This window comes from Lynx rufus, unplaced genomic scaffold (genome assembly GCF_022079265.1).
Source record: "Lynx rufus isolate CCGP_SWC_20201006 ecotype Redwood Valley unplaced genomic scaffold, mLynRuf1.p SCAF_11, whole genome shotgun sequence".
Taxonomy (NCBI): Eukaryota; Metazoa; Chordata; class Mammalia; order Carnivora; family Felidae; genus Lynx; species Lynx rufus.
This window is the reverse complement of record NW_025814825.1, coordinates 61,644,213-61,661,745: the sequence shown is the minus strand read 5'-3', so window position 1 is coordinate 61,661,745 and position 17,533 is coordinate 61,644,213. Positions and strand designations below refer to the sequence as shown.

The following is a 17,533-nucleotide window of genomic DNA, read 5'->3' as shown; positions in this document are numbered from 1 at the left end:
AGGCAGACGGCCCGGCCTTCTCCGACTGAGAACAGAGTAGCCTCCTAACCCCCTTCCAGCCCCAGCTCCTCGGAAGTGAGCGGGGCCGCTTCCCCGCAGAGGGGCCGAGAAGAGGTCCCGCTCCGGCTTGAATACACTCGGGGGGGAGTTTTGCAGATAGCTACATCCCCAGCACTCTGCCGCTTCTGTGGTCAGCAGGCACCCATCCCGGTGCCCTTCACAGCCCCTCGGGTGAGCCCACCCTGGCACCCTCGTGGGCTCCCTCCCCGGGCTCGCACCGACAGCCAGGCCTAGAGCAGACAGGACAGGCCGGGTCTCCAGCCCTTGAAGGAGTGTGGGAAGGCTGCCGAGACCCGAGGCCTTTACGGCCCGCCGTGGGTGTGCCGGGCACCGGACTGGAAGCATTCCGCAAGCGAAGGTGGGCCGGGTCTCTCCGCCCATCACGGCTTCCTTTCCACTTTGCATTGAGTATCTCTAACTGGATTCTCTCTCGCCATCCCCACTGCGGCCACTCTGGTCCCACCTGCCGTCCTGTCTCGTCTGGAAGTTTGTCGTAACAGACTTGCTTCTGGCTCGTTAGCCCGTTACGCACCCAGCAGCCACAGGGACTACAAGGCATCCCTCCCCTGCTCCAGCCTTCCACGGGCTTCCCACCTCAGGTTGAGCAAATGCCAAAGACCTGGCCGGGAGGCATGAGGCCCATGTCCTCCGGCTTTCTGTGACCATGCTGCTTTTTCTCTGCTCTCCCTCTGCTCCCTCCACTCCGCTCAAGCCACACTGGCCTCCTCGCTCAACATGTCAAGCAGGAGCCTGCCTCGGGGCCTTTGCACTTCCTGTGTGGCCCAGAACACTGCCGCTTAGCAGGGCTCCTTCCCTCCCTCCCTTTCTTTTTTGCTCACTTAACCTAACATTGAACTCTGCCACCTTCACCCCCTCTCCCATGCTTGCTGCCCCTCTCCCTGTCTGTCTTCCCTCGGAGTGCCTATCCCGCATTCTGATCTCGTTTGTTGAAAGACTTCGCTGAAATGTGAGCTTCATGAAGGCAAGGAATTTGGTTTCTTTTGCTTGTTGCTGAGTACCCAGTGCCTGAGACCAGGGCCTGGGCGGTGCTCAGGGACATTTGTAGAGTGAGTGAATGTGGGTTCCTGCACCCCAGCTGCTGCTCAGCTCGGGTTTGCTCTGGTTCCTCTCTGGCTGCTGCTCAGGTTCACAGCCGAGGTGCGGGTACGAGCCGCTCTGCTTTCTGCTGGTGGGGGGTGGGGGTGGGGTGTTTTCCTGCCGAAATCTGAAGAACACATCTGGAGTAGCTCTGACCAAAAAGGAACGACCTCCGGGGTGAGGGCCATCTGGAGGTCCCCAGGGAGGGTCCCTGCCCGGTTCCAGCTGTGCTGCTGGCCTCAGCAGCCGCTGCTGAACTTGGTCCCGTCTCAGGGCCGGCCTGGCCGGGGCTGGCTGTGGAGCAGGTCCCGGGGCACGTGGGCCCCAGGTCAGCTGAGCTGCTCTTCGAGGAGGCAGGGCCTGAGTGCCTGCCAGCAAGAGCGTGGCCTCCCAGCCCTAGCCTGGGAAGGGAGACTCATCTTCTCAGGAAAGCAAAGGAAGGTTGAGGGAAGCGGACTTGACGTCCAGGCCTGCACAGCCAGCAACCGAAGGAGGACCCCGCATCGCCTCGGCCTGGTGTTGACGTCCGTGAGACGGAAGAGAGAGTTCGGTGATGGTCGAGTGTGCTCCCTCCCCCGGCCGGCGGTGCTGGGAGGAAGCAGACGGGGGCTTTGCTTCGGCTTCCTAAACTGGCAACACCAGCCTCCTGTAAATACCATCAAGATAACAACGGGAACATGGAAAAGTGTTTCTCCTTTGTTTTCTAAGCAGGCTAAGAAGATAACAGAAAGCAGGGGGCGGGGGGGTGGCGGTGGGGGGGGCTTCAGATTAAAAAAGAAAACATGAGTCACAGGCCGCTTTGGAATTAGGGGAGCAGGCCCCGGACACACAGCAGTGAGAAAGTCTGAAACTGTGGGTGAAAGTCACCTGGGGGCCACCCAGCGGCCTTGGGGACACGGGGCAAGTTGGCCTGTAGACCCTCCCTCCCTGCCCTCTGAGGTCTCTTGTTCTTTTTCTAAAAAAGAAATGCGGGGGACAAGTGACCGGCCTTGTTCCCGAGAGAGATGTAGGAAATAGAAAAAAGGGCCGAGGAGTGCTCAGCTGCCTGGCCCTGGGGAGAGAGGGCTGAGGGCCCCACCCGGCCCCGGCCCCGGTCCGGCTTGCACACTGCACAGCGGTGAGGACTATGCTCGGTTCCCCTTTCCCCCACTCTGCTGGTCGCTTTCCTCTGCAGAGTGGGCTCTTCCTCCTCGTGTTCTAACATTAGCTACTGCTGCTGGAAGGCAGCCCGGACGGTTGACCTCGGGAGCGGCGTTCTCCGGCCCCTCCCTGCACGCCCACACTCAGGCCATGGCCCGCTCTCCCTGGCCCGAGTGACCATCTTCCCTGGCTCAGCCTGCCTCCACCCCCCCACCCCCCCCACCACCACCCCCCCCGGCCAGCGACAGCCCTCTCTCTCGAGTCTGGAGACTGTCCCAGGGTAGAGGGTGGAGAGTGGCTGCCTCTGTTTCCCCAGCCTCGAGGTGTTTCCCACAACAGCCGACACTGGTTTTGGGAGCAAGTACTTGCCTTTGTTCTTGTCGGATCAGGATGCCGAGGCTGTGATTTGCCTCTTGGGAAGAGCCTGGCCGTCCAGGCCTTGCACGCAGCTGCCTGGGCACGGAGAGCCTTCATACCCACAGCCACCCTGAGTTGGCATTGGGCGCAGCAGCCCCAGCCGGGATCGCTGGCAGGCCCCAGGCTGGCCCGAGTTAGAACCCAGGGGCGCACGTGCGGTCCGCGGCAGTCCGGTGCCTTTCTCCCACCTACCCTTAGCCACTACCCACGCCTTGGCCAACCCTGACGCCTGGGTGGGGGGCAGGGTCACCACTCCGTCTGTGTGGGCATCTTTGAGAGCGTCCACACAGGGGCACTCGTCCCTCTTTGGCTTCTGTTTTCCTTGTCAGGCGTGGCTCCGTCTTCTTCCCACAGCCATAGTCTCACTGTGTTCCTTTCAGCAGGCTGGGGTGCCCTGCTTGTCCTGCTCAAGTGCGTGGGTGTGAGCCCGACTGTGTCACGTTGTGGTTCCCCATCACACTGTCATGGAGAAGGAGTGATGTGATTGCTTTAGTCACTACTCTGCAGAAGAACGTTCTGAGGAAGCAGGATTATGGCCAGAGATGAGCTCTGCCATTTTCTGTCTGAGCAAGTTCCTCATTAAGTAAAGACCTGAATTGTCTTTTTATTCAGATGGGCCCCTGAAGCCCCAGTTTGATTTCCAGCTTTTGCCTTCTCTACGGAGGATCTGGTGCCAAAACCTTGTCTTGTGACCCAAGGAATATCACAGAGACCAGGCCCTGCCCTGGGGTAGGCTTAGGAGTAGAGGCGTCACGGAGAAATAGAGTATTTTCTGCAAACACCAGCCAAGGCCTTGGCTTCAGTGTGCACACTGAGTGTTGTATGGACCTTGAGGCTAGGAGTCCCCAGGGCCTGGCAGGCCTCGCCGCATGGTGACTGGCTGGCCCATCCTTCCTGCAGTGGTGCAGAGGGTTTGACGGAGTGGGAAGGCTGGCTGCAGAGTGGCATATACCAGCAGGAATTTCATCATGTACCAGGTGTACTTGGGATAAATCGGCTCTGGCCACCTGGAGCCCAGACGGGAGCTTGGTGTTGGGCTCAGGGAAACCTGATCCTGGTCAGGGTATGCCTGGGCCTGACGTCCCGGGAGGCTGTCGGGAGAGCGGTGAATGAGGTCCCAGAGAGGGCAGGGACAGGGCGGCTCGGAGGCTTTTGGAAGCAGGTGCTCATGGCAGGCTCAGGGCCTCCCTGCCGACTCCCAGCGCTTGCTCAGTCCAGGAGCCGGGCCGCAGAGCAGAGAGGGCCGCACCCACGTCCTGTGCCCGTCCCGTGTCAGGGGAGATGGAGACACAGTCCCACCGAGACACTGCTGTGTGGAGGGAGGGGTCCCAGTGCAAAAGTGGGGTGCTGGAAGCAGAAGAAGGGGGGGCTGCGTTACCAGGTCGTGCATTTTCACGTGCTCGGTGAGCGAGCAGGAGTGGGGCTCGCTAAGAACAGGGGACGTGGCGATGTTCCTTCAAGTGGTGTGAGATCTGGGTGCGACCGATCGCTGCCCACCTGTGCCCTGTGCCCCACGAGGAGCCTTTGCCGAGTGTCCGTACTGCCTGCAAGGCCTTGTGGAGAAAAGCACGGGTGGGGAGGGTGCCCTTTGCCTGGGGCGGTCAGGGAGGGTGGCCGAGGAGGCCGTGTGGCAAGAGGCGGGGAGCCTGTCGTGGAAAGACTCGAGGTGGCATTGGGAGGGCCAGTGTCCCACGGGCTTGGCTCGTGTGGGCCTGGTGGCTGCAGGGAGAGGGGTGGCGGGTTTCATTCCGGTTGCCGTGAGAAGTCATTGGAGGTTTGTAAGCAGAGGAGCAGCATCGCCTGGCCTCTGTGGGTTCTGGGTGGAGAGCGGACGATGGGCCCACGGCACAGGCTGGGGACGGGTTAGGAGGCTGGTTCGGTCTAACAGCGGAGGGCAGCGGTGGCGGTTCCACGCTCCCGTTCCACGTGTGTGCTCCCCGGCCTGGCCAATGAGCGGCCGTAGCCAATGGGGATGAATCCTTGCTGAGCGAATGAACGGGTGAGCAAGGGCCCGGGAGCCCCCGTGTGCTGGCGCAGTGGTTTCCCTCTGCGTCTGTGGGCTGGCCACGCCGGCCGAGTGGGAGGAAAAGCCCCGTGAGCCGTGCTCCGCTGACAGGTCAGCGGGCTGGCTCACCGGCTCGCTTCCTGTCGTCTGGAAACCCCAAGCCGTCCTCAGTGGCGTCTGTGCGGCAATGCAGCAGGCGGGCTGCTCGAGGGTCCTTGCTCTCTTCTGCTTTCCCCGGCCCCATCCCAGTTTGGTTTTCTGTGCGCCGCCTGCCCGGCTCGCTTTGCCACCTGCCTCCCCAACCCGGCCACGGGGCGGGGGCTGTGGTTCCCCAGCAGGTGTTTGCTTTGTGCCAGGGTGCCCCTGTAGTGTTGGAGTTTTCTCCCTCGGCAGGCGAGGCCCCTGGCACAGCCAAACCCGACTTCCCTCTGTGAACCCTCCCCCCCGGGAGCGGAGCCTGCCTGGTGTCCATGGGCTGCACGCTTGGGTGTCGGGGGCGGCACTGCCCAGAGGCCGGGCTCTTGGGTCTTTGTCACCCACTCCCCTTTGGTGACTTCGGTGTGGGTTTTCAGCGTGCGTCCTGCTGTGGGAGCCAAGTCATTTGGAAGACAGGCAGACACGGCCATCTGACTTTTTCCAGCTGTTTCCTGGTTGGCCGTAGACTGGATGGTTAAAGTCACTGTGGGATCCAGGAGGGCAACCCGTCCTGAAAATAGGATTCTTGCTCTCAACCGAGGAGTGGGCACCGGAGAAGCCCTGCCCCGCCCCCTTTGCCTTCTGGTCCTGGAGCACCGGCTCCGGTGTTCCCCGCAGGACGCTGGCCCCGACCTCGCGCACCCCGGCACCCTTGGCCTGGGTCCTCTCCCCTCCGCTCCCACGCTCCCTGTCGTGCGATGTTTCGTCTGTGTGACTCCGTCCTCCACAAAACGTGAGCTTCCTGAGGACCAGGGCGGGCGTCCTTCACCTCTGTGTCCCAGGCTGGCCGGGATGGCCCCTTAGTGACCTGAATGGATGAACACGTAGCTGACTGAGCGCAGAGGGCTCTGAACTGGGGATCTGGGGGCAGGCACTTGGCGCCCCTTATCTGGGTGGGGCCAGGTCTTTCCTAGTCAGCTCCCCCTCAGCCTTGTGGCCCTTAAGGCACCAGGGCCTGGGTTCCCGCCCTCTTCTCAGCCTGGAAGCCCGCGTGTCCCTGTTGCTTGGGGCTCCTCCCAGAAGATGGAGTTCTCTTGGACGGGCCGACTCCTCTGGGGCCGAGAGCTTCTTTCCCCATCACGTGGTCAGTCCCCTCGTGCAGCCTGCGTGTGAATAATTTCCAGTACTTACGAGTGGGTGACTGGCGGAAGGAGGAGGGAAGGAGTCGTAGGAACGCTTGAGGCGGGGCCTTCTTTCTGGGGCCCCGGTGGGCACGGTCTCCTCCTCACCAGAGGTCAGAATAGGCCGCCTGACCCCCGCCACAGCCGGCACAGGGGAGCCCGGAACGTTCCGTGCTCAGGTTACCGTGTAGCCGCGGAGCAGTGTCCCGTCTTGGGGTTCTCGTGGAGGCCCCAGTGGCCCGTTTCTCTCCCAGCGGCCGTAGCATTTTGTTGAGGGTGGGTGTGCGGTGTGAGGGGAGACGCACGATGCTCCCAGTGGAAAGGGAAGCCGTTGGAATACCGTGCCAAGGAGTCTGAAAGGCATAGCTCTTTGCTGTGACCAAATAACACCTTCGAGTTTCTGTTTCAGTTCAGAGAGGGTGCCCGGGGGTGGCCTCCTTGTTGCGGCAAAGCAGCTTGCACGGCGAAGGGCCACCCTCCTGAGGTTTACCTGATGCTTCTGTGTAGAGGAGGAAGAGCTGTTCTTCTGGTGTCTCGGGGTGGGGAGGGGGGGGGGTGGAGGGAAGGAGCCGAGGGTGACAGATGGGCCTGTGCTCCTCACTGGGGGCTCTTCCTGTCATCGAGAGGCCCCCTCTTCTCCCAGCCTGGGCTGTGGGGAGGTCTCTCTGCAGCCCGGCTTGGGGAACCATGTATATCACACCTCGTCCGTGTCACTCACACGGCCCAGTCCCCGAGCGTCAGAAGCCACGGGGCTTTCTTGTGTGTTTTTGAAGCCATTAACTTGACGGCCTCCGTAACTCACTGGAGACTTTGGACGCGGAGTCCGGGTCTGATTACGGGCCGATGTTGCCTCTCGTAACACTTTTGTCTCCGTCCCCTAATCTGACGTTGGCAAGAGGCAGTTACCCCTTTAACTGTGACTTTAGCAAGGGATCAGTGCAGGGTCATGTGCAAACGTGCTTCTTATGACGCGAAGAGTGAATAGCTTTTCTGGTTGTTTTCAGCACACGCCAAAGAAGATGAGTCAAGGACCGACACTTTTCTCTTGTGGAATTATGGGTGAGTAACCAAGGTGGCCGTGAAGAGTGCTTCTCTAGTCCTTCCGCCAGGGCCTGAGTCCTCCAGGTGAGACGTTGGAAGCCCTTTCCGGACACGGACACGGGCACAGAGAGCAGAGTGGGGACTCTGCCACCCCGTTCCGACCCCAGTGGTGCCGGAGTGGCGCCCGGGCTGCGGGGCCGAGTGAGCGGACGGGCGCTGGTGCGTGCTTTGCAAATGTCGTCTCCAACCGTAACGTTGAGTGTTTCTGTCTGGTTTTTAAGGTAACCACGTTCATTTTTTTTTTTTTTAATTTGGAAAACGTACCCCGGTGTAAAGTATAAGATGAAAATCTCTCCTAGCCCCCCAAAACCCAGTGATAACTCCTATTAATATTTTGGTGTGTTTTTATGTCCTGTGAGTTTTTTTACGTAGCCACGATGAACACCGGATTACATAGAATTAGATACGAAGAAGTTTTGCTTTTCTTTGTTTCACTGAGTCACAGTTACCATCATTCCCGCATCGCATTACATTTGTTGGTTTACACGCTGGTTTAAGGAGGCTGAAGTACTGAATTGTGTATCAATATGTATTTAACGTTGTGACTATTTCTTGGCTGTTGGGTGGCGTGGCTGTTTTATTTGCCGGTGTGATTAATTAACAGTGACTAAGCGTCGAAGTCATTGTCTTCTGTCTGCCTTCAGGATTATTCCTTAGGAGTTCCCAGGAGTGGAATAGAGAGGCCAGAAGGCAGGAACGTTTTTAAGGGTCTTGCTTCATATTGTTGGCTTGCTTTCCAGAAAGGTTGTCTCAGTCCCCTGTGCCCGTGCGAGTGTGAATTACTGTTTTTTTTTACAAGGGGGCAGAAGGGATGACTGCATTGATCATATTGATTTTTTTCTGTGCTCCCAATGACCGAGCACGATCCCTCCTTTCACCGTGTCTCCGTGACTCCTGCCCCCCGTGGAGACACCTTGCCACATGAGTTTCTGTGAGGTTTGCACTGAGGCAGAAACCAAGCCTCCGAGATAGGCGACCACTTCAGGCCTTCAGCCTTTGACTCTGTGCACAGGGTTTTCTTTTTCTTCTTTAGGCTCCGTCCCGTAGGTGGGGTGACGAGGCTGGAGAGTCACAGGGAGCCCCAGGCTCCTGACTTTGCAGGGTCTCCGGGATTCGGCAGCAGCCTCGGTGTGGGGTGGGTGGGGATGCTCAGTTCACACCTGGGGAAACCAAGGCCTAGTGAGGTGACCAAGCTCCCTTGGCAGAGCTGGACCCAGGCTGGGGGAGAAGGAAGATTGTTTTTGTTTTTTTTTTTTCCCTCAGTCATAAGCCACAGCCCTGTGGGAGAGCCCAGGTGGCCCTCTTCATGCTGCCACCCGGAGGAAATGGAAACAGGGAGATCACCTGGCCTCGGTGTACCCATGTGACACACTTCTGAAACCTGTCCCCCGCATGGGGCTTGATTGAGCACCTCGTTGGTGGTTAACGGCTTTCAACAAACCCTCAGTCACTTAGCCACGTGGCTCGGAAGCTTGCCTCACCGCCTGCTTCGTGGGCTGGACTCAGTTGTGCTGTGGTTGAACTGTCTGCCTTTGTCCTGCCAGGAAGGAGAGAGAGGCACCTGGGCGCTCAGCCCCGCCTGGATTTCAGCTGTCAACTGGGCCAGGCTAGTACATGGGGCTGTGCAGACGTGGGTCTTTATTTCGAGGCCACTCGTACCTGACCTAGGCTGGTTCCAGGGCACTGCCGGGCAGCAGAGGAGCAGCCAGGCGCGGGGGTCTCCAGAGTCCTCCTGGCCTTCTCCTCGGCTCCTCTCTCTCCCGCGTGCCCGTCTTTCTGTTGACCACCCCTCCTCGATTTGGGGAGACCCTGACCCATCTTAAGCGTGCATTCACGGTACATCTCAGGGACGTGTTCTGTTAGATGTTTGTTGAGTACCTGCTAAGTGTCAGGCACTTGGCACAGAGATACAGTAAGTCTGCCCCTGCCCTGGGCGGGGGAAGGGGGGTTCTGTCCAGTGGAGTCTGGAGGAACAGGGAATTCAGCCCATCTTCCTGAGCCTTGGTCCCCTCATCTTGCAGACTGCAGTTCTTGGTGAGATTTAAAGGGACAGCGGCACACAGGAGGTGCCGGCTCAGTCCCTCCCGCCCTCATCCCATTTCCGGGCACTCGTGCAGGTGGAGTGTCAGCAGTCTGAGGCCTCCCATGCCTGCGTGCAGCTGCAAGCTCAGGTGACCGCTCCTGCCCGCTTTAACCGGCGAATCGAGGCGTGGCCTCACCCTGCGACGTGAACTTGGTGGCAGGGGAGCATCCCAGGGAGTGAGATTTCACTTTAGGCCTGCCTGCTTTTTAATAGCACTCTGGGTCCAGCCGGACTTCTCAAGAGGGTTTTGAGCCTTTCCAGGGCTGGACAATACTCAGCCAAGACAAAATGTCCTGTTACTCTAATCACCGAACCCCCTGTCTGGCCCTGATCGGTGGACTTCTCCTGTGATTGCTGGGGACAGCTTGGCCCTGTGACTCAGGGCATTTCCCTCCTCCTGAGCCCCCATGCAAGGGTCCTAGCTGGAAGCCAGTGCGAGTTTGAGTTTCCTAAGCATTCTTAAGAAAACCCAGGCAAGGGCATTAGGGTGGGGAGTGCAGTGGCCTTTTTGCTTCCTCTTAAAAAACCACCCTTTCAAGTTGCTCAGCCTCCTCTGCACCCACTTAGATAAAATGCCTCACTAATATGATCAAGTGCTCGCAACAGTATGTGTTCTTTTTTAAGTACTTTATGTTGTTGTGAGCTGGCTTATGGGCCCCTCCCCAGCTTTCGCTCCCCCCACCCCCACCCCCCCACACCAAGTTTGGGACCTTGGTACAAAGAAGTGGTTTTGTGCTTGTCCAAAGCGGGGGAGAGAGAAGAGCAGGGCAGAGTGGAGCCAGGCCACCGCCCGGCCTGCTCTGCACCAGGGCCCCGTGCTCCTTACTAGGTTGTGAGCCCCGCCTGGTCCCGGAAGGGCTCCTCCTAGCAGAGACTGTGTTTTGCCCCGTGGCTTCCCTTCTCACCTCCCGTACCGTCCCGAGGACACTTTCTTTGCTGAACTGGAATTTCCTCTGCAGGCGGCTTCTGTGGGGAAGAGCTGTGTACGTGCCCAGTTATTGTGTTCTCAACACAGGAAACCTTGGTCAGGTGGCAGCTTCGTGGGTGTGGGCCGCCTGCTGGTCAGCTGGCCTGGCAGGCGGGCCAGCCCTTGCTGCCGGCCATGACTTCCAGCGGGTGGAGAAAGGGGCTCGGCCGCCCCTGAGAGGATCGCCGTGTGCTTGGAGAGGCAGGGGCTCTACGCGAATCCTTCCAACACGGCTCCCCCCCAGGTCCTCTGTCGTTCGCCGTGGGAGATGCTTCTTCACGCTGACCCAGGGGCACGCGTGTATCAGTTTAATCTTTTGGTGAAACAGGGCAAGTGGGGTGAGAGCAGCCTCCATTCACCACCCTTGGCTAATTGCACCCATTAACTGAATCCTGTATTGCAGGGACAATGGACACTGCATATTCCCTTTTCCTCACCACTCAGGCGAGGAGAGGCCTGGAAATCAAATAATAGGTGAGAAAGCGAACGCAATACCAATTATTGCAAAAAGGCCACTAGGAAAAGTCGTGTAAATACAAGTCAACGAACAGAGAACAAAACAATTCGTATGCTTAAAAAAAAAAAAAATTGCAAGGAAACCCATAATTACTTTAGGAGTTATGGTAATAAATTATTTATTAATGTAAATTATTTCACAGGCAGAGAACATAGAGAAACGAGCAGAAGGATCATGCATTATGTATAAAAGGGAATTGTAAAAATATGATAGCAGCCCTCACTTGTGCCACTCTGGTTCAGGTTTGTCAGCATTTTAATTATAAGCCCTTACTTTCTGTGTTTAATTACTTGGCTGTTAAAGTCTACTCTGTACATGAAAGGGTTGTTCCCGGGGGCACTCTCCGTGTTAATTTCTACGGGGTAAACCAGTTGGCTGTGCTGAGCCGCGTGGGACTGGAAGATTCCACGTTGAGATTTGATAGCTTTTGGTCTTTTCACTCCACCACTGTTCATTGCTGGAAGTGGAGTGGGATTGCACCTCGGGTGCAAAAGCCGGCACTCGGAGGTGGGGCATTTTAGATTTCCTAGAACCGGCAGAGGACTGAGACGAAATGGACAACGGTAATGGCACCTGAGTGGCTCAGGCCCATTTCTGGTCTCTGCCGCTGCTTCTGTCTCTCTCAGAGGTAGCCATTTGGAATCCGATCATTGGACCAGAGCCTCCCATAAGAAACAGATGATCAACCAAAATCGGCTAGAGAGAGCTTCGTTTTCATTTTTAAAAGCACATCCATATATGACTATGCAGACGTATGGTTTTTCTGAAGTTTGCTTTTTCTTTGTTATTGGTTTTTATTTATCATCGGTACATGTGTGAGTTTTCACTCCCTCAAATAGCTTCAGGTTTGTCCGTGCAGAGTGCTTTGAATGTTTCCTCGCACCATTTATTGGTTTCAGACGGTGTTTCCGGAATAAAGTACAGACTGGAAGTGGGTGCAAAGTGTGGTTGGCACATGACAGCTGTTCACAGTGACCATTGAGAAGGGAGCCTCCCGGGCTGCCTTCTCGCCCAGGCTGGCCTGCCTTGGGGCGGGGAGGGGGCCCACAGTGGTGCCAGAGGACAGGGGAAGACAACTGCCAGGCTCACTGGGCACCACCCACCACGGTGCATTGCCAGGTAGGAAGGTGGTCAAGTTTGGGGCAGCCTGGCCCAACTGCAAGAGCATGGCCTTGGGATTGCAGACCCTGCCGTTGGCTCGCTGTGCGTCCGTGGTTGAGGCGTGACGCTCTTCTGAAGCTCCGTTTCTCCACCCGCAAGCCTGGGAATGCCGTGGTGCCTCATGGTTGAGCTGTGTGCTTGGGATGTATGCTTACGCGCTCTCTCTGCCTCAGCAAAGGTCCCAGGGGGATGTTAGTTAACAATTAATATGCAATTTGTTGAGTTCTCCGAATAGTTCTCCCCTGTGTAGTGGCTCTCAGCTTTGCCGGCGCATCAATTTAGAGATGAATCGCAAGCAGGTGCCCATGTTCCAGGCTGTTTATGTACCCACAACCAGGATGGGGATCTAAAGGAGATGATGGTTAAAAGTGACCTTTCTGTCCCTTCACAGTTTTTGTTGCCATTGGGAATCCTGGCTCCGTGCACATTTCTGAATGCCCCTGGAGGCCAGGGGTGGGGGCTGGAGGTCTGGGTCAGAGCTGAACGGGCCATCACAGGGCCTCAGTGCTCCCTGCCCCATACAGATGGGTGCTCAGTCTGGTATGGTTTTTACCTCTCTACACTGTCTTGTTTGGGGATCCCACCAAGCCTCTTTTTGTAAGAGCAGAGGCTTCCCAGAAGCTGCGGTGGCCGCCATGGGCCGTCCTACCCAGCTGGGGAGGGCAGGGCCCTGGTCGCCACTCTGAAGGTTACCAGCTGCCTCGCTTCTCCTAGAGCCCCTCAGGCCAGCCTTCTTGCTTCCCTTGATGGAGCTGCTGGAGTGTTCTCTCCAGCTGTCCTAATCCCTGTCCTCATGCCTTGGCCGAGGAGCTTGGTGTCCTGTGTCAGTGTGCCTGAACCCAAGATACAGCTGACATTTTATGATTCATCGCACTCAAGAGGGCACATCCAGAAGATGGGGCCCAGTCAGGCAAAGCCCAAGAACGTTTTCTTCCTGACACAGCCTTGAATTAAATCTGTCTCCATCCTGATGACACGGAGAAAGAGGCACTCCAGTTGGCAGGGGGCTCTAGAAGTTCGTTTGAAAATCAGCGATCCCATTGTGGGACCGTGCACGTCTCATTGGGGCATGTCTTCCCCCTGTGTTCTTTTTGTGGGACGGACTTAGTAACGCTGCCTTCGGAAGGACACCTCTCCAGTTTCCCATTGAAAGGGTCGGTGAGAGCTTCTACCCCGAAATCAAGGGTAGAGTCCTTGCAGCCCCGAGGCTAAGTTAGCACAACCCAACCCACAGGGCTGGGGAGACAGCACATCAGCACATCGTCAGCACAAGCAGATAGGTGTGAAATCCAAGAATGAGTCAGCCAGTCTTGATCTGGCTGGAGGCCTGTTACCCAGGCCTGGGAGGCTACAAGAATCTTATATCTTGGGTCTCTGCTTCAGGTGCTTAACCTTTTCTAGAAACCACATTCTGCTGTGGTTATGTCACCATAAGGCAGCCTATAAAACACAGCACACAGATACCCAGGGCCGTAAATCTCCTCTATCTCTTGAACCTAAGAAGGCCATAGGCCCCTAAGAATCTGGGCCCTTGGGAATTTCCCTTCAAGTTCAAGGGTAGAAATGGAAACAAGAACATTTGAGGTCAAATGCTATTTGTGTTCCTCCAAGTGTTTTCTTTCTTTGAGCTCTAGATCTGCGTACCCAGCAGCCTTCTGCCCTCCTTAGTCCGGGCGTGGTTGGACTGGGGCCTTGTGAGTGGGGCTGGGGGACCTGGGGTTTTGTTCCCATGTGTGTGAGCATCGGCTGAGGTGGTGGTAGTCTTCCAGAAACCTCAGGCTCGGGCATCAAGCCTCGGCTCTGAAAGACCCCGTGGAGGTCGCAGTGAGAGAACCGGATGGTTTGTATGCTTTTGTGTAAGTTTGTGTGGTTTGTCCTCCCGTCTCGAGGTAGAGCCTGGTGTGCGTTTACCTTACACACACACACTCCCCTGTGAGTCATCCCCAACTTGTGAAGATGGCTCACCAGGGCACAGAGGAGCTTTAGATGCTGCTGAAGGTTGACGTAATGAGGACTGCATAGAGCGTATGTGGCTGGTGCCTTTGTGCTGTGCCCACATCCACCAGAGGCCTGGCGTCAGCGTGTCCCAGGGAGAAGGTGAGAGGCCTCAGACTCTTCCCCTGGTTTCCCAGGCCTCTTCCAGCGGCTCTCCATCTCCATCCAGGACCTGCTGTGCAACTTGGGGCCCCCACCCCCTCCTGCGGGAAAGGGCCCTCTAAGTACTTGAAGGGTAAAAGTTTTCCTTGTCTGTAGTTCGACTTCCTGTCTGAAAACAAACAGCAGAACACCAACTTTTAATGGTGTTCTGAATTCAGATTTGTAGAGGCTGGACTGGTCAACCCTCTAGAAGCTTCCTGGGTGTGGCTGCCGCTCTGACAAAGGTGTTTGAGAACCCAGGTCCCCGAGTAGTCTGTAGGAGCAGTTCTCAGCAATTTTGCCACAAAATAACCTGAGGAACTTATTTAAAAATTTTTTAATGTTTATTTATTTTTGAGAGAGAGAGAGAGACAGAGACAGACAGAGCGAGCAGGGGATGGGCCGAGAGAGAGGGAGACACAGAATCCGAAGCGGCTCCAGGCTCTGAGCTGTCAGCACAGAGCCCGACGCGGGACTCGAACCCACCAACCGTGAGATCATGACCTGAGCCGAAGCCGGACGTAGAGGAGCTTGCTTAAATGCAGACTCCTCCCCTCTAGAGATTGTTTCCTGAGAAAGGGACTGGGCCTAGGAATTGCATTGTAACACCCCAAGGGATGCTCCTGCAGGGGGTCCCAAGCCACACGGAGGAAATCCTGCCATAGAGCCTACGGGTTGCCACTCCAGCACTCCCAGCAGTGCTTGGTGCCCAGTTGCCGGAGAGCTGAGCCTCAGCGGTAGGAGCAGAGCCCGCAGTGCCCTCGCGGGCCTTGTTCCAAGCAACTGTTTGGTTCTCAAAATAGCTCTGCGAGGGCATCACTGTCTGTCACTCTCATTTTACACATGAGGAAACTGAGGCCCTGAGAGATTAAGTACTCTGCAGCGCTGAGACTCAAACCCGTGTCCGTACCCTTCCCACCCTCCCAAGTGACCCCTGCTCAGTGGACTCCCCAGGTCCGTGGCCCTGGTCACTTTTGAAAGAGTTACAATTGTTTGTGCAGAGTGATATTGAATGGAGGGGCGGGGGCATCCGGTGTCCTCTCCTCAGAGCCCTCCTGAGGTCCTTTTTGTACAGTGTGACGTCAGGGCCAGAAGCTCAGGGCGGTTTGCCATTAAAAAGTGGCTTCTATTCCTGTTTCTTTTGTCTGATGACCTGACCCAGCAAATCGCTTTATGTTCCTTGAGTGAAGGGGGAAAACACCAAGGCTAAACATAGCCTCCATTGTCTTTACTTTTCTTATGTTGTACTTCTTCAAGCGATAAAGATAGCAACCGTTAAAATACTGTCTGTCCCTCAGACCGGCCAGGTGGCCCCCTGGCTGCTGTTGAGACACAGAAGCAGTGCTCCACGTTGGGCAGTGCGTGGTGTTTCCAGAGAATCCCAGACATCGTAGCGCTAACCAGACTCCCGGCCGCTTCCCATGCAGCTATCCGAGGCCTCGGTAAAGTGGGAAGTTGAACGCGGAGCCCAGCCTGTACCTCCCTGACCAAGGATAAAAGACCACTGAGGCCAAGCGAGCCCCCACAGCGGGCTCTGCCGCTTTCCGGCACACTGTCCGTTCCTTCCTCCGCCCGCCGCCACCGGCTGAGGTCTGCGGTGTGCCGGGCTCCGTGCCGGGCACTGGGTGGCCATGCTGGGTCTGTGCTTGACAGCTTGTGGCTCAGTGGAAGCAGACACGTAAACAGATAATTAGGGTTCAGTCAGCGTCTGGGCCGGAAGATTGAAAGTCAGACAGAGAGCTGTGGGCGCCTAGTGGCTAATACGGAGAAGGCATATCTACAGAGAAGGTGATGTGGAGTTGGCTCTTCTGGACTAGAAGAAGAGTCCAGGCCTTTGCCAAGGCGCAAGGGCGTGAAAGAGCTGATGTTTGGGGGGGAAACGGTAGATTCACTGCAGACACATCGTGCTCACGTTTGACCGGTGGACCCAGTTAAGAACCGAGTCTTAATCATTTCAACGAGGAAATCTTACCGTTAGGGTCACAGAGGGTTACTCTTGAAACGGAGCGGAGTGGTTCCCCCAGGCAAACAGGAGCACGCCAGCGCTAGCCATCCAACCCGGTCCCCGCCGGGGATTCGAGAGGGACCCTGAACGCAGTTGGGGCACCTACCTCCTCTCACAGAAGTTCCCTGTGCCCATTCCTGAGGCTGCTTCACTAAACTCCCGCTTTATTAAGGGTAGCTGGTACGTAAGAACTACTCTCTGGGCTGTGTCCACAAACCAGGGGGAGGGTGCTTTACGGGCTCTTTCAGGGGTCCTTGAAGATGGTTTCGACTCTGCCTGCTTCTTGTCTGATGTCACAGGAAGTTCAGGGTGTCTAGAGCAGGGTGAACTGGGGAGATGGGGTCGGGATGCCAGGCTAAAACGTTTGCCTCCTTTCTGCAAGGCCATGGGCAACTGCCTGGGGTCAGACCATGCTAGGCATGGGCCCCGAGAAGTTCTCTGGAGGCAGCGAGGAGGTGAGCCTGGAATGGGGAGGCCTGCGCATCCTGTCAGGATGCACCAAGATCACGAGGTGGCCATGGGGGAGGGATGGTGCTGTCAGATGAGAGGGACCGAATGTTCTGCTTAATTGACTCCCAAGTCCCCTTACTTCTCATGACTTCCCTGGAGATGGGAAAGTTCCAGCGCAGTGAAATTAAAATGGAATAGAAAGCAGTTTCCTCTGAGAATGGGATCAATTCTTTTTAATTTCACGGGTTTCCCAAGGCCTCGAACAGAGGCAGTCTGTGTTGAGCCTTGGGTTCCTTAAGCAGGGCTACTGTGGCTCCATGTTGGGGCCCCTGCTGCTCTGTGGCTGGGCTCCCTGGGTCCTTCCTCAGTTGGTCGCATTCCTGACCCACCTGATGCCTCAGGGCCCTGTCTCCAAAGAGAAGTTGGTGGCCAGTGTTATCGTAAGAGAACTCCCTAAAAGACCGAAGGAGCAAACCCAGAGGAGGCTGGGATCATCGGCCCTGGCCGTGACCCCGGGCCTGCACCAGTGGGCTTGGTGGCCACATCCCCCACACGTTTGGAAATAGATTTGTCCTTATAGAGAATGTAGAAACCACAGGAGAACAAAAAGGAAAACATATAAATCAGCCAGCTATCTCTCATTCGACTGTGAACATTTTGGTTTATTTTCTCTTAATCTTCACAGATAACATACGTATTTGACAAAATAGGAATCCTGCTATATCCATACGGTTTTTCTGCCCTGTTGTTTCAGGTTTGGAATTACATCATTAACGTTCTCTGGAACGGTCCTGTTTTCATGCTCTGTCTTCCTCCCTGGTCGTTTATGTCACCAGCCCCGCCTGGAGGGCATTTCAGTTGTGGCTCCCATTCCGCTGTCACTCGTGTCACTTTGCAGAACATCATGACACGCAAATCTTCACTTGGTTCTGAGGATAACTCTTCTTTTTGCAAAGCAGATAACAGATAATTTTACTTTATTATTTTACTGATCTTTCAACTGCTAACAAATGTCAAATCGAAACTGGTTTAAAAGAATAGTGGCTGCTCCAGGGACAATGGGCAGTGAGGACTTAT

General features: G+C 56.3%; 1 protein-coding gene across 1 annotated transcript in view; it reads left to right on the top strand.

The window, feature by feature from the left end:
- FAM53B (family with sequence similarity 53 member B) overlaps window positions 1–17,533 on the top strand; it is a 74,077-nt gene that overhangs the window by 546 nt on the left and 55,998 nt on the right. Inside the window, exon 2 of the mRNA XM_047073573.1 lies at window positions 7,041–7,095. Coding sequence (XP_046929529.1) covers window positions 7,041–7,095 — 55 coding nt within the window. The remainder of the gene's footprint in view (window positions 1–7,040; window positions 7,096–17,533) is intronic.